Source organism: Parasteatoda tepidariorum, chromosome 10 (assembly GCF_982258835.1).
Source record: "Parasteatoda tepidariorum strain Cologne lab strain chromosome 10, Ptep-v5.0, whole genome shotgun sequence".
In the NCBI taxonomy this organism is placed as follows: Eukaryota; Metazoa; Arthropoda; class Arachnida; order Araneae; family Theridiidae; genus Parasteatoda; species Parasteatoda tepidariorum.
The window spans coordinates 6,850,088-6,876,267 of record NC_141764.1 but is presented as its reverse complement, the minus strand read 5'-3'; the positions used below and the strand labels follow the sequence as shown (position 1 = coordinate 6,876,267).

The window sequence follows — 26,180 nt, the reverse complement described above, 5'->3', positions numbered from 1 at the left end:
TCAAACTTGGCAATTTGTGTCTAAATTTTGATTTTGAAGGTTTTTTGATTTCGCAACTAAAAATACGAACAGCGCAAATTAACTTGCTTGCTTTGCATCCTTGAACTATTAAGATTATGCTCCAGTATTTAAAACTCCAATCATTGAATCAAAAGTTATTCAAAGTGTGATTTTCGTATTCTCGAAATAAGCATGATTTGTGTGAATTTTTGTGTATTACTAACGCTGTAAATAGTTAAATTATTCAAAACAAAAGCAGAACAACTGCAAATAAGCAAAAGAAAAGATTATATTCATTATTTAAATTTATTTATTTAAATATTTTTTGAGAATTGCAATTGGCAAACATCTCAATTTTTTTAAAAATATGCATAGTTTAAAAATGCTTTTTTTGATGTAGGAGTTTTTGGAGTAATACAATTATTTTTAAAGTTTATTAAAACTGTTGTATGTCTTATAAAATGCTTTTTTTAATGTATGTGAAGTTTTTTAGTTTTATTTTAAAAGAGAATGACAGGTTAGGGCCGATAACATTTCCATGCCCGAAGGCTCTGCTTGCTATTAAGACGGTCAAAGTAATTTTAAAAAAATGAAACTTGGATACCTTATACAAGCATAAGGTTACCTTATACCTACTTGGAGTTTCGAGGTAAATACCCAAATAACTAAATGATCACTCCTCTGTCATTCTAAGAATTAAGGTTCTGTATATACGTATTTACATGCTGTTGGTATGGTATTCTTAACTTGTATGTAAAGCTTTTAATACATTCACAATTTTATTCCTTTCTGCAAGCAACCGATCACCTTCATACCATTTCAATTAATTCGGGTGTTTTATATTGTATTCATACATTTTATCTGATTTCATTTATACCTTTTATCTGATTCTATTCACCTACTTATGCCATTTTAACACTTATAAGTAATTGTACAACTAAAGTGTTCTGTGCGAAATATTTTACTGCATTGTTCGGCGTAACATGTCCTGTTTTGGATTTTGTGCCATTAAACCCTACATTCAATCAATCAAGAAGAAAGGATAAATAGAAATATAGGGTCAAACTTTAAGTGCTCTAGTCTCTAAAAGTATATAAAAAAAAGGTTTTTAGTCTATAGATGTATAACGAAAAAATACGGTAACTAAAATATGAGGGACTAAAAAATGAGAAAAAAAAAAACGTTAAAAAAAAGGATGATGGATAGAAAAAGTAATCGGCATATAAGAAAAATTTGCGAATTCAAAACATTTGCCTGAAAAAATACAGAAGGAAATTCGATGTTGGGGGGCATTAACGCCAAAGCATGATTAGACACTAAATGCCGAATTGTTTTGGCGAGATGTTAAATGAAATATCTTTTTATTGACGTGATTAGAAAATTTTGTCGCCTGAACCAGGAAATTTTTTTTTAATCTAGATGATTAATGGAGATGAAAAATGTAATTAATAAAATGGATGTTGGAAGTACAAAAAAATTTCCCAGAAAATTCTGGATTTAGAAATAATGCAAAACCTGAAGTTTGAAAATTAACGATCATAAACGTGAATAACAACAAAATTATTTCTAGTGAGAGATGTAATTAGAAGTAAAATTAGAATTACGGTTAAAATATTGCAAAATAAAATTTTTTGTCGAAAATGGTAAACTTATATGCTAAACGAAGTACCAGATTACGTTAGTAAGAATTTTTATTTCTATATGGTTCTATGATGGTATAAAAGTTTAGTTATTTATTTGTGTATAGATTTAAGAAAAATTTGATTGTGCTCGATAGCTCATTCGAATTTTAAAATCTTTGTGTTCAACTTATTCTTGCTATTTCTTATTTTACTTTTGTTAATAAGGGAGATTTATGGTTTTATAGTTTCTGTTCAATTTTCTACGCTTAATTTTATCGCTAAACGAAACTTAGTTCTTCAGATTCGCTTTTATTCCATTTGAATTACGAATCTCATTTTCACAATTTACGAAGTTATTGCAGCTTGCGAAGTGGAATCACTTTCGTGATTTACGATTAATATATACGCGATTAATGACAGGTTTTTCGAATCTTATTTTTTGTAATTCATTTTGACCCGATTTATTCATCGTGCTTCGTAATTTAATTTCAATATACTAATCACAGTTGCGATCCAGAGTCGTCGAATGACTAGCATTACACTTGCAATTTATACATCGCGTTTTGACACAATTCGCATTAAAATTCGTCTTAACGTGATTTATGAAGTAGACATCGTGATTTTTATTAAAGTGATTCATGATTAATATTCACGTTATTTATGACTCACTGCTTCACTTGTGTCCCGCACCTTATTATTTTTCATTTTTGCTATTCATTTTGTCTCTATTTAGAAATTACTGACCCAAATTTAATCTCGATTAGCACATGCGAACCCTCGTATAAACGCATTTCATATATAAATAATATGCAGTTTAGGCACGCGATTTATAAATCCCACATCGCTATTCGCATTCATGCGGTGGTTTAAAGGCCAAAGATTCCTGTATTAGTGAGTTAAAAATAAAGCGTGATTCACATTCACGAGTTTTAAATTGCACTTCACAATTCATGCACTTAAAATGCTAAACATCGTGAATCACCTTCACCCAAGTTTGTAAGCCAAAAATCATTCGCATTCATGCAATTTTAATAATCATCCATCGCGTTTCCCTTTATTTAAAAGCTCTTCCCGCTATTTATTAATTTTTTCATTGAAATTCATATTCACGTAATCACATTTTATTTTCAATACTTATTTATATACTCTTATTCACTGGTAAGTTATGTATTTAGTTTACTTGTAACTTAAAACAGTCTTGTATCAATTAGTTTTTCATGGTCACACAAATAATAAGCAAGATCTTTGCAAAAAATTATAAATTTGTATAACGTTTCTTCGGCTATCTTCATTTTTTTTTCAATTACTCAACGATAGTTCAAATCTCAAGAATAAAAATCGCCATTAATAAGAACTGAATGTCAATTACTTCAGAAATGCAAATAATAATTAATCAACTGGAAATGTTGACCAGATATTATCTGTGATCACCATTTAATAATGGGAAAAATTTGTTTTATTACTTTTTAAATGCTAAAAGTTTCGTGTATTCTAAAATAATTTTTGATAATTTTAGATCAGAAAGATGAAAAGAAGCTCCCCGTCATCTAGTGATGTACCATCAGGACCTTCAGGTTCTGGAGCAGCCGCCGGCCCTTCTGGATCTTCCCAGGAGGGTGCTCGGAAGAAAATGTAAGTACAGTATAAGCTTTACCTTTTTTATTTAATAACCGTCGTTGAACATCTGTTAAAATGTTTGGGTATTCGACTACTAACGTAGCTTTAATATTTTCAAGACAATCCATAAGACAAGGGAATTCTTGTTCCAAGTATTGGGAGAAATTCGCTTTCGTGAAGGACTTTTTGCCTTGCCTAACCCGTATTTGAGTTACATGGAGAGGACGAGAACCTCCTATGGTTAGCCAAACGGGACTCTAACCAATGATCCATCTACCACTGAGGATGAGAACTGTGGTCGGTGCAAGCTGGATACATATCGACCAGCCATTGCCTGAATTCGAACCTCATTGGAAGGCGATCCATCACCTCAGTCATCCCGGTTCCCCTTTAAGAAATGCTTATTAGAATCGCAGGCATGAGATGCTATTGTTTTTGTTTACCTGTGGCTCCATTTATGGCCAAGAATTTGACTTGTGCCACACCCATACGTCACACTCGCTTATAGGGCGATGCCATTCATTCATCCACAGATTGTAATTTTGACCTGAACCAGAGAATAATCAATCTCCAATCCAGTACCGATTAAAACCAGTAAAAGTTTTTAAAAAAAAGTTATATTTTTTTTCTTATGTACAAAAGTTATCTTTTTTTTTCTTTTCCTGTTTCTTACAAAGTAATTATTTTAAAGCGATTTACATTAAAAAGATAAGTTAATAAATAAATTTATTCTTTTTGCGAACTTAATAATTATGCAGCTCTCTTCATAATCGTATTTTACTTAGAATACAACTTTTAATCATTTAAATTTTATTTGAGTGCTGATTGTAGGTGGGGAAAAATATATTAATTAAGAAATAATTTTTACGGCATACATTTTAACGCCTATTTTTCGTACCTTTTCCCGTAAAAATTCAGGTCAAAATAAGTTAAAATATTATATTTAGTATTCTTATAGTTATGAAATGCAGCATCTTACTTTCCCGTTTTGCGTTAAGGGTTAAATTTTCAAAACATGGTTTACTTTCAAACAATTTGCACTTAATTTTCTGGTTAAACATAAAAGAAACAATTCCTCATTGAAATTTATTTAATTTACAATATCAAATATTGATAAATATGTGAATATGAAGGGGAAAGAAAAAAATGCATTTTTCCGGATGGGAGGGCCTTATGTTTTAGACCAAACAAAATTCTAAAAATCTAAGTTCAGTAACTATTCGATTATTTTTTACAATTCGAAAGTACCAAAATATTTTTACTTATAATTAGAGCATCAAAAAAATATATATATATATATGTATATAAGGGACATTAGTTTCCCATCTCCACCAAAGGGTTAAAATTAATTAATTTTAAAATCATTTAAATTCTTCAAATTGGTTATTCATTATTTTAGTCCATTGCGCAAAAGTGAATTCTTTTTATTTATTTATTTTTTAAATATTCACGAATTAATTTTTCCTGAAATTTGGTTTAAATGAAAATCTCTTTTTTTCAATGCGGAAATACTAAGTCTTGTGTCAATGTGAAGAGGGACAAATGAAGAAGAAATTATCTGCTTGTTTTAACCGTCGTTGGACAGTCAACCCAATTTTGAGCCACGAATGTTCAACTTCATAGCCTTGTAATTTTGAACCTAATCCAGAGGGAACTCCTGGATCAAGTATTGGGAGAAATTGGGACCCGCATTTCCACGTTAACCTGACAGGCTAACCCACGACCTGTCTACCACTGTCTTATGTCCGCACCGTGGTCAGTGCGAAGCGGGTGCGGAATTCGTATCAAACAAGCATCGCTAGGATTCGAACCTGGTTCAGCTTATTGTGAGGTAAACGCTCTATCCCCGAAGCAACCTCGAATCGATTACAGCTTTTGTTGTATTTTGAGGAATTACTAAGTTTTGATAAATCCATGTGGTTCCTCCCGACGGTTATTGCTCAGTGAAGAAGAGCAATCGGCTTCCATGAATCTGAAATTTCCTTTTGAGAATTTCAATCGGATATTTGAGAAGGATCTTGCCCGCCGCAATAGTTGAAATGTTTGGGGAAAAAAGAAACTAGTTTTTAAAGGAAACTTCTATAGTTATGAAAATATGTTTGTCCATTCAATATATTTAATTTAATTATTTTATCAAATAGTAACAGATTTTCTGAGCAGTGAATGTGGTTGGATCCTCCTATTTAAGAATCTGAACATGATTGAAAAATAGTTCTTTTTTAAGAAGAAACTGAATCCCAAAGTTGAAACGTCGGACTAAAGTTTACCTGAAAAGTTAGCTCTCGCAAAAAATCACTTATTATTACACATCATTTCTAAACTAGATTAATTTTGCTTAAGTATAGAATTTCTTTGCGATCGGTTTCCTTTCTTTCCTAAATAATTTCAGTTAATGCTGGTACAATGGAAAATTTGTAAGAAACTAATGTTTTAAAAATAATAATTCAAATAATTATTTAACTGTTAATTTAATTTTTTTCATTGTATTTATAAAAACTTAAATTTCTTCTCCGCTGGCATTATTTTGAAAAATGTAGTTTGTATAGTAAAGTATATATGTTTGGCCAAATATTTTTTATGAAAAAATTTAATAAAAGTTTATCTAATATTATATTTTTTGTTATGCATTATTCGAAGTAGTTTTTATTCATATTTATTAAACTCTAAAACTTGTAAATTTATGCTCTGAAGGACAATGCGAAATTTAAAGAATAGAAGCTGCATAACTTTATACTAAACCCCGAGTTTGGTACTACTTTTTTTTTCCTTAAAGATTATTTTTAGGCATTCAATGTCAACATCTTTTCAACACTTTTGTTTTGTTGAATTGAAAATGTTAGCTTCGTTTTTGTTGTTTTTATTGTAGAATAGAATTTTAACAGGGAATTTCTAATAGACTTTATTCCTTTATTATCACTTTTTTTCTGCTCGGTAAGATATATAATGGTAATTTTCAAAATTTAATCTATATTTTAAGAACTAAGGATAATTATTTTCTGTTTCTCTTTTGTATTTTTTTATTATTTACTTTTCTTCTTATCAGCGTATTTGTTATGACGAAATATTTCTTAAAGAGCGTTTCTAATGAACGATATATTTTTTTATTTACACTTTTTTCTAAATACTAGTGGGCTGTGCCCCCTGCTCGCTAGCGCTCGCCAACCCCCGAAAATTGCTACGCAATCTTATATGGTTTGCTTCGCAAACCAAGCTCGCTTCGCTCGCTACTAACTTAGGTACATTGCAAATGCACAAAATTTTTAGAATTCAAAACAATCAATCAAATCCATATAACAACTATTTTTTTTTTAAAAAATTACATCTTTTAAGTAAATACTAAGTCATTAAAATAAATTTGAATTCAAATAAATGACATGTAATTCGTTAAACCTATTAGAAATGTGCTATAGTATAAAATCTTAAGATATAAATTTCTGAAACTGATATCTCTTTAAAAAGGTTAAAATTTTGGCTATAATTAAGTCTATTAAAAATTTAAATAAGAGAAATTGCAATGGAAAAACCCTGCATAAACAAAACATTGAATTTCGGAAGAAATCTCGTTTGGTGAGAATGCTCTCTCTTGTCAAAAAATACAAAATAAACTGACCTCAAATAAAACTCCAAGGACTTCGAATCAAATAATTAAGGAAACTACTATCACGTTTAATATAAAGGGAAGATTTATTAACTAAACAATAAAATTACAGCATTGCAGTTCCAAAAAATAAATCTCACACTCACTCAAAAAAACAATTTACCTTCTAATTAGTCACCATAGCAACCACAAAACTCTTCTCGTTACCATCTATAAACTGATATATAATAAATAAATTATTTAACAAAAAATACGATGCGCATAAGCACATAATATTTTACACTCTGGTTATTTCAGTTTCCGTTTTTAGAAGCGCTATATGTTGAGCCATCCAACCTAGATTTGGCATGTGACATTTTTAGCGGCAATTATTGGTTGAGTTTCTAGCGTTGCCATTCGGAGAGTTGTAATGAGGCTTTTTTTTATCGCCGTGTAAGAGTAATATATATATAGATATGACATTCTGAAATAATTAAATTGAGATTTATAGATTTTTCGTTCATAAACTAAGAATGATTTTTCTCTTGGTTTTTATTTAACTTTTTCTTTTAAAAAAAAAAACTTTTGCGTTTTCATTATGACGTGGTAATTAAGAGTTTCTATTAGTCTTTATTCTTCTTCTTTTTTCAATTTTTCTTAAAAATACGGAAATTGGAAAACTGAGATTTCCAGCTTTAAGATTTACTTTTAAAATTAAGATTGATTTTTATTTTTTCTGTTTTGCTTTCGTATATAATCTTTTTTTTTTTGTTTGTTTCTTTTTCTAGAGTTCATATGATAGCGTGGCAATTTTAAAAAGAATTTCTGATGTCACTTCTAACGTTTTATAACGTTGTGTATAAATTAGAGTAGCGAAAAATGTATTTAATAAAAATCAAAGTTTGATGGTGAAACTCTATAATAATCGTTTTTCAACATTTCTGTTTTCTCAACGTTTTGTTTTTTTCCTCTCACTCAAATACTAATTTGATAACCTTATATGCATAATTTTGGTTTTCTTTTTTTATACGGATTCTAAAATATTTACGAAAACGGCTGTAGAAAAAAAAATGCTCTATTTTATTTTGAAACCCAAGCTTAAGAACCAAAAGAAGAATTAGGTGCTTACTTTTCCTTACTTATTTAAACACTAAGCATAACTATTACAGGATATTAGTCCCAAACTTTGGGGTCGTGGTGTAACTTTTTGAGCGATTCAAAACTCTAAACTAAAAATATTTAGTTTTAAATCCCAAAATTCAAATGACGTAAATTTACAACCATTACAAATGTATGTCATCTATGCCAACCTTGTATAAATAACTGTTGATTTTTAGTCTTTTCTTTTTCCTTAAAAAGAAAAAACACTAATTTAATACAACATACCAAGTAATTTATGCTAATGAACGATATCATATTAAAAACATTTTTGTCTTTAATTCTTAGAAAAAACAATATTTATGAAAGAAGCTGAAAATACAGAATGAAATTCTGTGTCCATATTTGTAGTTTGAAATGCGTGTCTAAACATTTCTAGCTGTGTTCATTAACATGCTTTTTGAACTGTGTCCAGTTTTAAAAAGTCTATCACGATATCTTAGCAGCAAAAAACATTATTTGTGAACTCCTTCATCTAAATATGGTATATTGCTTGATTTAAATATGTATAACTGAATAATTGAATAGCTGAATTCTGGGAATTGTTTATTTAGAATTCTACAACCAAATGTTTTGTAATTGACTTTAAATCAAAGAAATACATATAGGCTTGATTAAATTTTTTTATAATGATCGAAATTTTACTGAAGTGCCAAATATGGTAATTAGTCTTCACTAATTTACAAAATCAAACAGACGTTCTCTAAATACCGTTTTTCTCATTGATTTGAAACACAAAAATAAGAGCGCTATCTGAAAAATAGGGTACAAATGATTTAATCAGAAGAGCTGTCAAAAATTTCAGTTCCACTTTCTTAAACATCATTTTAATAATTCAAGCAAACCAAAGAATTTTTTTCAAACTATAAAACTTTTTTCCTAAATATAATAAGTACCATGCCAAAATACATTTTAATAACCATTTTTAATTTAAAAAAGGTTGAAAAAATATAGAATTGTAAGGTCTGCAAATTTGTACGTTATTTGTTGTTATTAAATATCCTTGTTATTAAATATAATATGATATCCTTGTTATTAAATATAATATGATAAAAATTATAATGTGCATTGTTTGACTCTAAGAATTTTCTTCTAGGCGGACACAAGGGGTGGAGACACCAGAAGATGTGAGTATATAATTTTCATTAAACAGTACTTTTAAATAGGTGCACGTTAAATTAAATAAGTAAAAATGAATATCCAGAAATTAATTAAGATGTAAGAAAACTTTTTAAAATTAAACGAAAAGTCTTTATTTAATTGTTCTATCAAACTTAGGATTTTGTTTAAGCAGGGCTTGCAATAATCAAGTATGTTCAACAAATCCAAACTTAAAATTTATCAAAATATTATGAACATAAAAAAAATAATAATTAATTTAAAACAAAAATTGGCTTTAAATCCACTTGGATAATATGACGAAGGGCTTGTTTATTTTTGATATGTTTGAATACTGTTGAATCTAAATGTGATTGATGTGTAATCATAATATTGGAATACATTTTAGGTCCGTAAGCAGCGGCGGGAGAAAGAGATGGCCGAAAGGAGAAGGAGGACGACGGTGGAATTTGCAAAGGAGGAACGAAGGCGTGCCCGCGAGTTCCAGAGGCAAAAAGAGGAACAGGACAGGCGACAACGAAACCAACAACGAAATCGAATGATAGACGAAGCCAGCCTAATAGCCACATCCTTGGCCAATGAGACAATGGTGATGCTGGCCACAAGATTCATCGACAGGGTGTCTCAAGGTCTATCATTCGAGGAAGCCCGGAGCAGATTAGATGCTGATATAGAAGAGAGCAGCTCCGGGCTCAGAAGATCCATCCAGGACAGCTTGAACAACAGCTTTCCTATTGAAGAAGCTGAAGTAATACCACCTACTTCTCCAACGATGGATCTGTCACCTGTCCCGCAGCCGTCACCACCGGCGATCCTCCAGCCTTCCCCACCCCCAACATCACCTATTTCTCCTCCGTTGGCATCTATAAGTTCTCCACCACCATCATCTCTGCCACCACCCCCACCGTCAACATTGCCGCCACCCCCACTAGCATCACCCCCACTAGCATCACCTCCATTAGCATCACCTCCATTAGTATCACCTCCACAAGCATCACCTCCACAAGCATCACCTCCACAAGCATCACCTCCACAAGCATCATCTCCACAAGCAGCACCTCCACAAGCAGCACCTCCACAAGCATCACCTCCATCAGCATCACCTCCATCAGCATCACCTCCATCAGCATCGCCAACAGTGCAAGTACCTCCAGTGCAAGCCCCCCAAGTGCCAACACCACCACCTGTTCCTCAGCAGCCTCAGGCTCGGAGGCGAAGAGGAAACCCTGGGAGGCGAAGCACGAGGCTTGCACTTTTAATTGAATCCAGCAAACAGTTCTTAAAGACCGATCCTCCATTTAGCCTCCCCAAAAGACCGAGGTACTCCAAAAAGTACCCGGCTTAAATTTTTATCCTTCCGGCTTAGATCCTTCCTTCTGCAACAACCCTAAGAGACATAAGTAAGTTATTATTTTGGAATCTAGAACATTATTCATCCTTAAGTGTCAGCGTTCCATTATTTGCCGTTAAAACTTATTATACTTTCCCTTTAACTGGAAATCCAACGAAGTATAGTTACGTAGACTTAAATATTTGAAAAGAACTGAATAAAATATTATGATAATAATATTTATTTTTCTGAATTCTGTGAAACTTATTCGTTCATAGTTTTTGTATTTTAACATATTAGAATACTTGCATCTATCTATAGGTACTTGTTTTCTATTAAATTTAAGTGATTGAGATTGATTTATAAAATAAAATTTATTTAGCACATTACTTAAAATTGCGAAGCGTGAAAGGTTATTTCCATTTTATTTTCTTTGGTTACTTCTATTTTATTATTATTTTATTTTCTTTGCGTGTTAGGTTTTATTTTGTAACAAAAAAGTATTTTTCGCTGTAAATTGTAGCTTAGCAAGTGTGTCAACTCCTTAGCTAGCTTTCCCATCAGATCACCGAAGTCAAGCATCACTGGCTGTTGTCAGTGTGCGGGTGTGACCACTTGGATCAGTCTGCGTAGGGACCGAGGGTGTGCGGTATGGATTCTCGTTTAACTGTTCTACCGTAAAGTGCTCGACTTTGCGTGCAGGTCGTCGGGCTACCGAAGCGGGGGTGCCGTCCCCTCTGCAGAGGATCAAAATTGTGATGGCATGATCTTCGGATCATCCTCCAGGGATGTTTCCCAGACCGTGGCCAATAGCCCATTGTGCAGCTCTAGTGCGACGTTTATATTTTAAGAAAAAATATTTTTTTTTGTAAATGTTATTTATATTACGGGCCTGTGTTCTTTTCAGTCTCTTAAAATTTTGCAATCAAATATTGTAAGTAAAAGGGGGGACATATGGCTTGCGCCTAATTTTGGCCAATTACCTTCGCACATTGAAATTTTCTGCTGCAAGCGCTCTTTCGTGATTGGCTAGAGATCTTCTTTCTCTAGTTTCGAATATAGTTTTCATTCTTTTCACTGTCACTGTGGCAAAAGCATTGTTTTTGTTTACTATTAAATGCTCTTGAATATGGTGGGTAAATGAATTTGGATTTTACTTTTCATTTGCTATAGTTTATTTTTATGATCTATCTTTTCATTTGTTTTTAAAACATCTTTCATTTTAATAAAACCTTATTTTTTTACTTTTTTCTAAGAAGTAAATTAAAAAAAAAATTGTGTTTTCAACTGTTTATTAAACTAAAAGTATAGTAAATAATTTAAATAATGGTTTAGGATAAATATTTCTCTAAATCCTAACCTTTGATACAGTGGCTAGAAGAATTCTCATTTTAATTTTCACTTAATATTAATTTCTTTTTATGATTCATTATTTAGTTTACTTTAATGGTTTCAAACATTTTCATTCTTTTTAATTATTGTTATTACCCCTTATCTAATTTAGGATAAAAGTTTTTAGTTTTAGAAAAAATGTACTTAAAAGTAACACATCACCGTTTTAGTTTTCAACCTTTAAATAAAATAAAGATAAAGTAATTAATTCTAATTAAATTAATTTAAGGAGAGGTCCAAGTTAAATAAAATTATAATATCTTTTATTAAATATATTCATTGCTGCATTTTAGTTTTCTACCTCATATGAAATGAAAAATGCCATGTTTAGTTCGCATTGAAAAGTGTTTCAAAATAAATAAAAATAATTTTTCTTCATCAATTTTGTTATAATATTAAGTCATAACTAAGGGGCTTAGCTCCCTGTTCGCTGCCGCTCTGCAACTCCGATGATTGCTTTGTAATAATTGTTCCTTTGCAGAAATTTTTTTCTACTAAAGTTAAAATTATTCACTTAACATCTTTGTAGCAAGGTAATGATTTGCCTTGACTAGCCCTATTAAAGGGAGGAGTAATATCAACCTACAAAAGGTTATTCGTAGATTTTTTTTTTTTCAATTTTGTTAACTATTATGATTTCAACATACTTTATATGAAATGTTAATTGCTATTATTTTTTTCTTTGTTAGTGATGTTCTCTTCTCTTTGGAGAAAAGTCCTGGAAAAACTTATTTATTGGATCTTCATATGTTGTTTTGGAATATGCTGAATTTATAGCAGGAATTGGGTTGGATGTCACGGTTCATTCTATCTTGCTTCGAGGTTTCGATCAAGACATGGCTGAAAGAATTGGCAACTACATGCAGGGGAAGGCATAAAATTTCTCAGACCTTGTGTTCCTACAAAGGTATCTATACATTTAGATTTTAAAATGACTTTTAAGCTTCAACTCACCCTATTAAAGGGAGGAGTAATATCAACCTACAAAAGGTTATTCGTAGATTTTTTTTTTCATTTTTGTTAACTATTATGATCTCAACATACTTTATGTGAAATGTTAATTGCTATTATTTTTTTCTTTGTTAGTGATGTTCTCTTCTCTTTGGAGAAAAGTCCTGGAAAAACTTATTTATTGGATCTTCATATGTTGTTTTGGAATATGCTGAATTTATAGCAGGAATTGGGTTGGATGTCACGGTTCATTCTATCTTGCTTCGAGGTTTCGATCAAGACATGGCTGAAAGAATTGGCAACTACATGCAGGGGGAAGGCATAAAATTTCTCTGACCTTGTGTTCCTACAAAGGTATATATGCATTTGGATTTTAAAATGGCTTTTAAGCTTCAACAGTATTTAAAATTACATAAAATTGTTCTGATACATTTACTCTTTTTGTTATTGTCTTTTTGTTATAAAATATTCGAGTTTGAAATAATAATAAAAATTTATCTTTCTTGATATTTTTGCAAACATCATATTAAAATGGTATACAAAGCAACCATTTATTTTATTAAAAATGTTTTTTAAAATATTGTCCTAAATTTGATTGAAGCTGTAATTTTGTTAACTATAAGGATAAGTATCTGTTTCATTATCTGAACAAAATTCCATGTTCAAAGCTTGGTCTGCCAAATTCATAACTTTAGGAAATACTGATGCAATGCTTTAAATAAAGTACTAAAAATGAATTTTAGTTCTAATGCTGTAATAATCAATAAAAAATAACATACTTTTTTCATTTGTTTCAATATAATGGGGCTTAACATTTTACAGTATGCTTATTAACGTAATGCTGCATTAACTAAAATAGTATATAACGAAAATGCTCAAAGGGAGTATAAAGTACTTGTATAAAAGTATTCGGTATAGCACTTCATTCCTATTTATTCGTTTGATTGTGGTAGTCATAATGTATCTTTATCTCGATAAAAAAATGGAAAAAAAATTTCTTTCACTCTTTGTCTTGACCCATTCAATAACTACATTATTTAGATTATTTTTAAAACTATCCGAACATAAGTTTGGGGACACTCTACTTTTTTAAAGAAGTTATAGACATCTTCTGTTCATACTAAGATTATTTTGATTAAATAAGTAATGAAAAATTAAATTTTGGAAAAAGTTTTTTGAAAAATCAAACTTTGTTTCTTAAAAAATTAAAACTTATTTGGTTTAAATCAGCCAACCTTGCCAGATTATAATGATTTGTATGAATTTATTCAGAAATTGTCTACATTTATTACTTTCTATTTTAGAAATGGTAAAATTCGTGTTGTGAATAAACAAACTAATGTTCCATACATCTATGCAATTGATGATATTTTGGTGGGAAAGCGAGAATTGACTGCTGTTGCAATAGAGGCAGGGTTGTTACTTGCTCGTCGATTGTATGGAAATAGTTCTACCCAGGTATATTATTTTTCTCAATTGTCATTATTTTATCAAGAAATTGTGACTATCCAATTTGTATATTTATTCAACAGATTGGTACTGGTAGTAAATAGAGTGCATGTCTTGTATTAAACTGAACTAGTGTCCCCTGCATCAATACCAAATGAGTGCTCCCTCCCATTACCCTCTCTTATAAGAATATATTTCCTTATCATATATAGCAAATATGGCTTTTTTGGTACAGATGGTACAGACATGGTGCCTAAAGTTCGGTAAGAAGGACATTTCAGCCTTGATGTATATTGCATTACAAAATTATTGCATATTGAACATTTATGAGGAATAAATTCATAACTTGATTATACTTTTGAAATAAAATTTTTTTTTGTGCACTTTGTATTGTTTTCCTATGAAATAGTTTTTTTTTATTTACTCTACATTTTATGGAAATATATTGTTATTCTTTCGTGTATTATAAATTTTTTTTAAATTCTTTTTTTATTAGTTCAATGTGCTTGCTCTTAAAAATAAGGACCATTTGTATGTGTACAGAATAGGTTGTTTCTTAAATGTTTGTAATTGCTTTATTTTATAGATTGAGAAAAATGAATCTGCTGAAAATCAGGTGAAGAAATTGCTGATGAATATGATATAGTAAGTAATCATGCTTGATGTCTTGATACAATTATGCTTTATTTTCTTATGCTATTTTGTAAATTTTTTACCAACAAATTTTTCAGGCATTATTAGCTATTGGTGGTGATTCCTGTACTACTGGCATTGGATTAGAAACTGTTGGTGTAAAAGTTAATCCCAAGTATGTAATTTTTATTTATTTATTTTCTTTTTCATGACTGCATTTTTTTAAGTCATAACACTTTTTTTAAAAAAGTTCTTACATCATATAAAATAATGCTTTTTATTGAAGACTATACTATTTTCGCAAATGTTTTGCAATCTGAAAAATTTGTAAGCATTATAAAATTTTTAGAACTTCTACTCAAAATTTATGGAGTTCATTAGACTGCCAAATATTAGCATGATTTTTCTGACTGAAGCTTTTTAATAACAATAAATTTTAAAACTTTGAAAATTTTGGAATTTAAATTGATTAAAATTTAAATCATTTATTTACATTAGTATGTAAATTTTTCAATTAATTATTTTTTAAGCAATTGATGTAAATTACTGATATTTTTTTTTTAAATAAACTGATTTAAGTCAGGATTTCAATTATGAATTAAATTAGAATGTTAAATTAAGCAATACTTTAAATAAAGTACTAAAAATGAATTTTAGTTCTAATGCTGTAATAATCAATAAAAAATAACATACTTTTTTCATTTGTTTCAATATAATGGGTCTTAACATTTTACAGTATGCTTATTAACGTAATGCTGCATTAACTAAAATAGTATATAATGAAAGTGCTCAAAGGGAGTATAAAGTACTAGTATAAAACTATTCGGTATAGCACTTCATTCCTATTTATTCTTTTGATTGTGGTAGTCATAATGTATCTTTATCTCGATTAAAAAATGGAAAAAAAATTTCTTTCACTCTTTGTCTTGACCCATTCAATAACTACATTATTTAGATTATTTTTAAAACTATCCGAACATAAGTTTGGGGACACTCTACTTTTTTAAAGAAGTTATAGACATCTTCTGTTCATACTAAGATTATTTTGATTAAATAAGTAATGAAAAATTAAATTTTGGAAAAAGTTTTTTGAAAAATCAAACTTTGTTTCTTAAAAAATTAAAACTTATTTGGTTTAAATCAGCCAACCTTGCCAGATTATAATGATTTGTATGAATTTATTCAGAAATTGTCTACATTTATTACTTTCTATTTTAGAAATGGTAAAATTCGTGTTGTGAATAAACAAACTAATGTTCCATACATCTATGCAATTGGTGATATTTTGGTGGGAAAGCGAGAATTGATTGCTGTTGCAATAGAGGCAGGGTTGCTACTTGCTCGTCGATTGTATGGAAATAGTTCTACCCAGGTATATTATTTTTCTCAATTGTCATTATTTTATCAAGAAATTGTGACTATCCAATTTGTATATTTATTCAACAGATTGGTGTATTTATTCAACAGAAGTGTCCCCTGCACCAATACCAAATGAGTGCTCCCTCCCATTACCCTCTCTTATAAGAATATATTTTCTTATCATATATAGCAAATATGGCTTTTTTATTTTATCATTCCCGGTTAGTAAAGTATGCAAACCAGGAAGATGATGGGCTTAATAAGAATGTAGACATTACTTTTTACAATGATTCTGTTTTTCTTTCGATAATTTAAAGATTGAGGAAATTTTTGTATTTTTGCTTGTTTCATAAGAAAATTTTCTCATTTTTATTCCATTCTTTTTCATTTTGTTTCTCTACTGTTTATTGATTGCATATGTTGCTATAGTGCTGACATTTTTCATAAAAACAAACATATAACAAATGCAGGCATTATTAGTTATCTAATGTATATTCCAGAAATTTATTTCTTATAATTATATTTCTAAAATCTATTTAATTAAATTATTTGGTTTTATACATTGTTTCTATAAATATGATTATTAATAACTTTAACAAATATCAAGGCAAACATGTTGATTTTGTAACTTTACAGATTGTAATCTCTATACAGTTTAATCGCTCCTTACTAAAACACAAATCTTTCTTTAAAATTTCAGGGGTGCTTTATAAGTATTTTACTGTATTTGATTTTTGTTGAGAATGATTAGATCCATGATTAAAAGAGTACCGATTAATAAAGGAGAAATTGAATATTACAGTAAATTTTTTATTTATAAATAAGTTAATATGCTTCTTATACTGTCCTTACAACACACTAATGAAATGTTAATTCAGGGCTATGAATGTCCATGGAGTTTTTGAAATTAATAATGATCACTCATTTCAACACAAATCTTTTTCAATCCATTATATGGCATTACGAAAACTTAATTCATTGATGCTATTATTTTTTTCCTTATCAGCAATGTAATTTTATGAAATAGTTCTTATTAATAAGCATTATTTCCACTTTTTTTTATTCATTTATTTATTTAAATTTAAGATATGCTTCTTAAAACATTAGATTGATAACTACGAACTCTACTGGTTTTTCCAGTAGACTACTGGATTTTGCCAATTTCTCCTGGTCAACTGGTTTCATAAAAATCCTGATTTTTGTATATTTTAGAAAATTGCCTAAAATTGGGTAAATTTCCTTAAAAAATCCCACCTGAAATAAAAATTTTACGCAGATTATTGCTTGCTTGAATATTAAAAGAAGTGTTACTAATACATAATGAAGCGAGCCTCATTTATCTAAAATATTAAGTTTATTTTCATTCCGAATTTGCTTTTTAAATTAATTAAATAATCTTTTAACTATCTTTGATGCATTAAATGCCTATTTACTATTCAAAATTATGAGTTAACATTATACATATCATTTCAAGTTCATTTAATTTTAATCATAACTGGAAAATGTGGCAGTTTTTCTATTTTGATCCCTAAAATTCCCTATGCTTAAAATATTTAGTACACTTTGCGACAATTATCATGAAATTTATATTATTTCGTAAAATCTACTGGATTTTTTCCTATCCATGTTGGCAGCTATGTAAATTATTTAAACACGTTTTGACTTAATGATAATGTATTTAATCAACAAAAAATATAGTCTTTATTTATTTTATTTTTATATATTGAAACTCTTTAGTTACATAATATTGAATACATTTATGTAGAATATATTAAAATTTTTACTTTTAAAAATATGCTGCATTTATTTTAAATTTTTTATACATTAACAAGTTAACTCCAATAAAATTAACTCCACAAAATATATAAACAATAATTTGATAAAATTAATTTTTATTCAAAGACTAAAAATGCTTCGCTTTCAGAGGTGTTAGATTTTATTATTAGAGGTAATTTGTTTTTAATACATACAGTTGGATTTCAATCATGTGCTTAGAAATTGAAATTTCATCTAAACGTTCAGAATGTGATGTTAAGCAATTTAGAAAATTTAGTTTTCATAAATTTTTTTTTCTATTACATATTACTGATTAGCCGCATTATGTTAGTGTATGTATGTGAATAATAAGTTGTTATTTTATTGTCTTGAGATGCTTATGTGCAAACATGTGTATACATGACCTAACTCTTTTTTAATAGTTGTTTTGCACTCTATTAACACTTGATATTTGTTTAAATATACTTTAAATGTTATGTTGTAAAATAAAATATGTAATTATTTTAATACTATGGGGAGATTTAAATGGAGTTATAAGTTTAGAAAAAACAAATCTTATTGGTTGCTTCTTCCAGGATTGTAAATAACTGGATGAAATGGAAAAAAAACTAATAGAATTGTTCTGCAATAAGTATCATAGATATATTTCAAGCTTAAATTTAATATTCTAGGAATTAACTGTAGTAGAACAGAATTAATTAAATAGTAATATAATTTATTTAATACAATAAAATTTAAATATAATATAGTATCAGAAAACTAACAATTTTTTCATAAATACTTAAATAAGAAATAATTTATTTATTTCTGTTTTATATAGAGATTTAAAATCAACATATATTAAAGAGTAGTTTTTGAGAAGTCATACTTAACACTATTTGATTATTAAAAATTAGCGTGTTATTTGTAGTTTTAAATTTTTAAGAAATTGGTTAGGTTTAATTTGAATAAGTTTGATTCAATTTAAATTTTCACTTATTTTAAAAAAAGATCTATTAAATAGAATGGAAATTACTAGTATTATTTAAGCAAAATTGTTTAAGCTAATTGTATTATTAAGCTAATTGTATTATTTAAGCTAATTGTATTATTTAAGCTAAATTTTGTGTTTATCAATGGTAGAGCTATAAGTTACAAATTATTACTGATGTTATTATTAAAATATGCGAAAAACTGAATTGCTTATTGTAAAATTTAAAACAATGATTAACGCTTAACCCATCAGAAATATCCATTTCGTTTTTTGCTCATCACTATTTAATTAATTAATTAATATTTGAAAAAAAAACTGTATTAACATCAACTGTCATTCACTACAAGTTTAAAATTAATGTATTTGAATTTAAGTGGATAAATGAAAAGTATTTTGCTAACGATCTATTGTTTCTTGTATTGCGAAGATTTCCTTCCGTACTTCTGTCAAGATGGCCACAAACTTCTATCCCAATGGTCACAAGCAATAGCACTCTAGAAACCATAAAAATATTTCAGAAAGAAACAAATTTGAAGGGCACAATCATAATTTTCCCTGTATGGATGGCTATATATTTTATTCTTTTTTGTATGTACTTAATTTAAATACAATGTAGAGTAGTCTAGAGTTATTTAATGTAGAGCTTGTCTAGGCACCTGGATAATTATAGTTGGTATGAATAGGTACTGTTGTGGAATAATGCTCCTTTGTATTTTTTCTTGTATGCAGATGTTTTTTTTTTTTCTTATGAAAAATTTCAGATGTGACTGTATTCAATCAATCTGTGTCCCTATTAAGGTTTTTATGAATTATTTGCAAACGTACTCTAATTTAGCATCATAGTTGATAGTTTTTTTTCTTGTCTCATTACCTGCAAACGCAATGCATCCATTTCTTATAAATATGGTATTGTTTAATTGGTTGAGTGGATTTAAACCTAATGATTTTTAAAACCTAAAACTACAGATTAGTTTATTAAAAATAGAAACATTATTTTTTTCCACTATGTTTAAAACTATATTTTTTTCTTTGCACTTTATTTTTCAACTCCTCAGTACAGTAGGGTGAGTAAAATTTTAAGAATTAATTCTTTTCTTAAAGAAAAATTCACTTGGCAAGAAGTGAAACTGAACTTATGTAAAAATACTGTAAGAATATTTTGTTTCATTCTCTTTTACTCTTATAATACATAATAGATATAAAATATAATATTTATTCATTTTTAATTTTGACTTCTTGTAATAATAAAAGAGCTGTTATATATTTATGAACGAAAGAAATTTTTTAAAATCTGTTGCTTGTATTTATATCTTTAGATCAGTTTTTTTTGTGAAATTTTTTAGGTTCAATTCCACCATGACTATATCAAATCAACTTGTAGTCCCTATTGTATTATGGGGTAATGAGGCCCCAACACACTGTGTATCTGCTATTCATTTAACTCATGATCAAAGAACTTTAGTTACTGGCTGTAATGATGGTCATATTTGTGCTTGGAATGTATCAACATCAGATAAAGGTTTGCAGGTATGTATAATGTTACAATATTTCAGGCTACAAGTTTGCATTTAATATTCCATATTTCCAAAAAAATAGCATTAAATTTTAGAATGACTGAGGTTCTTAAGTGATTCAGACATCTTTCTGGCTGACAAATAAAACTCTTCTTGGATTTTTTAGAAAAATAGTATGATCCATTTACATGAGGCCATCAACTGTTGTATAAATCATGAAGTCATAGTGATTTAGAAAACTTTTTCAACTTGTCAAATTTTTGTCATTTAAGTAGGAAATGGCCTTTGTGTTTTGGGATGTTAAAGCAATCAAGTCTGTCAAATTCATGAAGACAATATAAGACAATAATTACTTTTATAGTTTTCTAGTAGACCAGTTTATACAGAAGGGTTTGTGAAATGTCATGTTGTTTCAAATTGTGATGTTTAGATGATAATATTGTTGAAAATTAGTGATTGATGCATGAATTATATTTACAGTGTAATTAAACTTTTTTTTAATATTTATTCGGTGTTAAAATTTTGTGCTTCATGTTTCAATGCAAAAGTTATTAAAAAATATTTTTTTAAGCATTTACTGATAAGATTTTAATACAAACTATTGTTACCAAAATGAAATTTTTATTTAGGAAGCTGTATCTTAATTTTAAAGGGATATTTAACAATTTAACTTGCATGATTAACCCATTGATTTACTATTATTTCCCCCATAGTCAACCTTATATTACCATTGAATTTTAAGAAAATAAACGTACTTTCTCTATAGTCTTTTCTCCAAATTATAATTTTTTTAATACAGTAAGAAAAAGTTACAGCTGCTCAGCTCTTCTCACGCTGGCAATGTAATAACGGACTTGAAAGCTGCGACCCACTGTGAGCCAACTACATGAGCCTATGGATTATTACTATAAGCTTGCTGTGTTTGCAATCAGGGTAAAATAAGAATTGCAAACACATAGTGTTTCTCAACACAAGAAATGTTAGATGAAGATTAACTATATTAGCAACTGTCACCATACATAGTAGGCAGATTTATTACTTGAGGTTTATGTTATTTGAAAAATAGTTGTTAAATATTGTGGACCATTAGTTTTAGGTACATTTAGTTTCTAGTTGTTATTTCTATAAATAGTTTTAAATTGCTAGCGGCTAGTAATATGCATTTTTTTCCGACACAGACTGGGCCTTTTGCATCCAAAAGGGTTAAAAAAAAATCAATTTCTACACATGTCATATAATTACATATACTACTGTAAAAATTTATATATATCTTGTTAAAATTATTATATTTTGCTCTCGTAAAAATATCCTAAGTATTTTATTATGCTCATTCATTGCATCGCATGGGAAACAAAATATGAAATATTGTTAGTACCATACTAAAAATACGAAACTGTTTATTGCCAAAGTTCATGGTTTTGGCGTGATGCCGAGGAAGGTTAAGGATTCTTATTGTAACTTAGATATACATATTTTTTTGCTCATTCATTGTACTATTGCAAATATTTTTCAAAATATCTTGGTATTTTTTAATCAAACATGATTTAAATTGAATTTTTTAGTACTTTTGTTTCGACATTATAAGCTATATATGAATTTTAATTACAAAAATTATTAAAATTTATTTATCTTCAACTCATGTTTTTAAATTTTAATTCAAGGATGGAAAAAAAATTATTTATAATTCCATACATTTGATTTTGTAATATATATTTATACATTTTACTTAATTTAATATCTCTATTCTAACTATTTAGAGAGATGTCTTTATGGGATGTAACTGGTGGTGTTTGTCTTGAGAGTTGCAGTATATTCACACAGCCATTCATGTATGACTTTTTATTATTTTGAAATTTTTCTCATATTTTAAAATGCATTTTTAGTAGGATATTGTTTTCAAATCATGTCTGATATTAAATGAAACTAAAAGGTATGGGAAACTCTTCATTGGGAGTATAAGCTAATTTTAAAGGAACTTTTGATTGTGGGTCTATTTAAATTTGATGAATCCACAATATCTAAGTAGTATGCTATTATTAATATTTTAGTTATTTCTTTCTTTAAAGTTTAAGCTTTAAGTTAAAGTTAATTTTTTTTATCAATCATTTTTTCATTTTTTTTTTATCAATCATTATCAATTTTTTGTTTTGTTAATCTATTGCTTACTGTCTGATATACATATAGTAAAACGCATTAGCTTTCCATTTAAATTGTTGGCATCAGTTAGGAAAATTAATATGGATCTGGTGTTAGTGATAAAGAATGTTTCTAAACCATCTTCTCTTCCCCCCCCCCACTGAACAAATTTTTGTGGAATTGGAGTTTTGCTCTACTAGGAAAGGTTAACCCCTTCACTGTCGGCATCTCACGCGTTCTGTGCTCGTATGGTCGGTGTTGCATGCCTTGCGACAAAGAGAAATCATGTAATTGAATTTTTTGTTACTTATACACCTCTTTAAATTTTGTGATTATTTTTGTATTTCCGAATATTGCTAAGAAATGGTGTCCCACTATGTATGAATGCCACTTTCCCCAGAATTTTCCAACCTTAACTAGTGGGAAATTTAACTAATTTTTTAAATAAATGAGATAACATTTAATATAGATCTGCAGTCAATAAAATAAATTTTTTTGTGTTAAAAACCGGCTGTAATACAAGTGAACTTCAAGTTTAATAAGGTTGCAATATTTGATTAAGATTACTGCATATGATTTAAGCATTCATAAAAAGGCGGCTAAAGTGGTCGACGATAAAAAAAGAACATTGGGTGCAGATAGGCAACAAATCAGTCATTTTTATAAAAATTAATTTTATTCAAACTGATTTTAAAGTCCTTTATTATACTATGTTAACTAATTATAATTTTTGTGTTTCAGTCTTATCATGTGTCTAAATCGAATGATGTGCGGCTGTTTTGCAATGGATATTATGCAGAGATTCTTGTAATGGATATTCTCACGTTAGATATTCTATTCACTTTATCCTCACGTGTTAACCCTGATTAAATGAGTGCAATACGCGTCCTGTGAAAAGTCATGGTAAATATGCCACTTGAACTTAACAGAGAAGATAAAAGCTTAATTGTTGTCCAGTTTTAATTTCTTTTCCTTATTCTAGATGACATCGTTGTTGGTTTGTCTGCTTCAGATTATATCAAAGTATGGACAATTACTGGAAATGAAGCTAAAGTAATTATATCTTTTTTTTTTCATAAATAAAATAGTTCTCTGTGGCTAATTTGTGTGGATATTTTCTGATTTTAATTTTTTTGTTAAATAATCTTGCACAGTTTGTCAAATATGTTGAAGTATAGAAAAAAAAATTGCAAAATGCTGGATGCATTCAAAAAGTACTCAAATACTTTTTGTTAGCATGCTGAATTGTAAAGCTTTTCTTGGAAGTTGTGAAACTTTTTTAGCATTATAAATATATCTCTATCCAAAGAAGTCTTTTAAATTTTTTCTATTGCTTTGCAAGGACTATTTTCAAATATCATTTTCAAAATATGTTAATTTTCACTTCAAAACATCCGACTGGGTTTGATACTTTTTTTTGAAATAGTATTAATTAAAATTTTATTTTAATAAAAAAGGGTCCTGAAGTTTTAAGTTTAAATTAAACTTTAAAAGTTCATAAAATATTTTTTCAAAATAATTTTCAAATTTAAGCTTAAAAACTGCCAATTTTTCATGTCAGGCAAACAGCTCTAAAACAAATTGCAGTGCATAAATATCGAAATAAATTTTTTTCTTGATCAATAATATTGCTACTCATGTTTTGACTTAAAATTTTTAAAACATTTCACCTATACAATGAAATGGAACTAAATATATAGTTTGATATTGACTTTCAATAGAAATGTTCTAAACATTTTTACTTAAAAAATTGATAAAAATAGTAAATTCTCACTTAGACCTAGCTTTTAGTTCAAAACATAGTTAACGTTATACAAATCTGCATACAAAGTTTCAAAAAATTCTAAAATAAACTTTTTTTTGTACTGCATGTTAGTGAATTTAAATTTTCTCAAATGCGACTTTTTTTTCAGAAGATGCATTTAAAATGCTAAAAACTTCTGACAGCAAAAAAAAAAAAAAAAAGGAAAATAGTTTTTCAAAAATTTATGTCCGAAATTATATTTGCCTGGAGCATATTATTTATTTCAATGAAAATTATTAAAATACTTAAAGCATAACAAACAGCATTATAGTTTCACTTTAAAGAGTTTACTTCCTTTTCTGTTTTGTCTCTCGACATATGATAAAATAAATATAGCTTCATTTCTAAAAATCGGAGAAAGAGTTTCATTAAAGAGTTTTGGAAAGCTAATAAACAAAAGTTTAAATATTAATCATAATAAAATTTTTGTCGAAGCAGCTAATTTTTTCCCAGACAGATATCTTAAGTGTTAAAATAAAGGTAAAATGTGTTTTTCAGTTTGATGTACTGATTTCTTATTTAATAATGTGAAGTAAAGTTTGGTTTAAGTGTGAGAAAACAACATGATGAGACTGAAATTCAGAAAAAGTTAGAATTCTATCATAAAGAATAATATATCATTCTAGATTTTCTTCATGTGCAGACCAAGAAGAAATATAACATTTGCTTGCCCAATTTTTCGAGTATTTATTATTATTATTATTATTTTGTAATTATATTAACCATACTAGAGTAAGCATACTAGTTTACTAAAGTAAAGCTAAATTGTAAATTGTAATTTATGCCCTTATTGATTTAAAATTGACTTTTGTTGTTGCCTGGTATTTCCTTTTCTTTACAACTTATATAATAATATAAATAAATGTTTTATTAGTAATATAAATAAATATTAATATTTTGTTACATGTTTAATTTGTAGACTTTTAATTTAAAGCACTTGTAGTTACTCTAAAAAAATAATTGGAATGAGAAAAATTAAATTTCATGGTTTATTGAACTTAAATTTAGGTAATTATTATTTCATGTAGAAGTCTAAATTTTAAATCAATTAAATAACTTTGAGTAAACAGTATTGTTGAAACATAGTACAATAATATTATAATGTTGTTCATGATTAATTTGTACCTTTGATCAATCTCTTATTGAAAATTGGGGTTGGACTTACAATTGTGACTTACCTTAACTGGCTTGTTGTCAACTATAGATTTTTGCTGTTATTAATAGATTAGTTGGAGTACATCAAATATAAATTAGGTGAATGCATAAAAATATTTAATTCATTTTATATTTCATTTAATTTATATCTTATTTAATTTATATTTTGTTTAATTTATATTGGGAACTTTATATTGCTACTTATATTTCGTTAATAGCTACTTATATTTTTATTCACCTTTTAGGGCGAGGTCAGCAATAATTTTTTTAACTTATTAATTTTATGTTCAATTTTAATACACAAACAATACTAAATATATCCAAGTTATAAGGATGAGGTATTATTCGAAATTTAAGAATTATACTAATTAATAATTTGTAGTGCTTTAATTTATTTTGCAATTTATATAAAATATTGTTTGAATTTTTGTCTTAATTTAAGTGTTTTTTTTAAAAACATATTCTATTTTAATAGAATGAACCTGTTTATGAAGATGAGTCAAAACCAATTCGATGCCTGAATGCCCTGAAATTGACCTGTTGTGCTTTTAATCAAAGGACACTTCTTATTGAGTATAGTAAAGTGCGGCGAGCTCACTTCTTATTGTTTGTCCC

General features: G+C 28.3%; 1 protein-coding gene and 2 long non-coding RNA genes across 3 annotated transcripts; all 3 read left to right on the top strand.

The window, feature by feature from the left end:
- Nucleotides 1-9,060: 9,060 nt before the first annotated feature.
- Nucleotides 9,061-12,624, top strand: LOC147802116 (uncharacterized). Its single transcript, XM_087153991.1, has 3 exons — nt 9,061-9,101; nt 9,482-10,493; nt 12,505-12,624. The coding sequence occupies exon 2, from the start codon at nt 9,509-9,511 to the stop codon at nt 10,436-10,438; it is 930 nt and encodes a 309-aa protein (XP_087010117.1). The 5' UTR covers nt 9,061-9,101; nt 9,482-9,508; the 3' UTR covers nt 10,439-10,493; nt 12,505-12,624.
- Nucleotides 12,625-13,030: 406 nt separating this feature from the next.
- Nucleotides 13,031-16,220, top strand: LOC147802115 (uncharacterized). The gene is made up of 2 exons (XR_015429960.1): nt 13,031-13,120; nt 16,067-16,220. It is a non-coding gene; the product is annotated as an uncharacterized LOC147802115 (long non-coding RNA).
- A 4,083-nt stretch (nt 16,221-20,303) lies between these two features.
- Nucleotides 20,304-26,180, top strand: LOC147802114 (uncharacterized). Its single transcript, XR_015429958.1, has 5 exons — nt 20,304-20,483; nt 22,228-22,299; nt 23,348-23,509; nt 23,589-23,659; nt 26,041-26,180. It is a non-coding gene; the product is annotated as an uncharacterized LOC147802114 (long non-coding RNA).

Excerpts from the sequence above, each read along its gene's own strand:
- LOC147802116 (XM_087153991.1), top strand. The coding sequence starts at position 9,509 with ATGGCCGAAAGGAGAAGGAGGACGACGGTGGAATTTGCAAAGGAGGAA.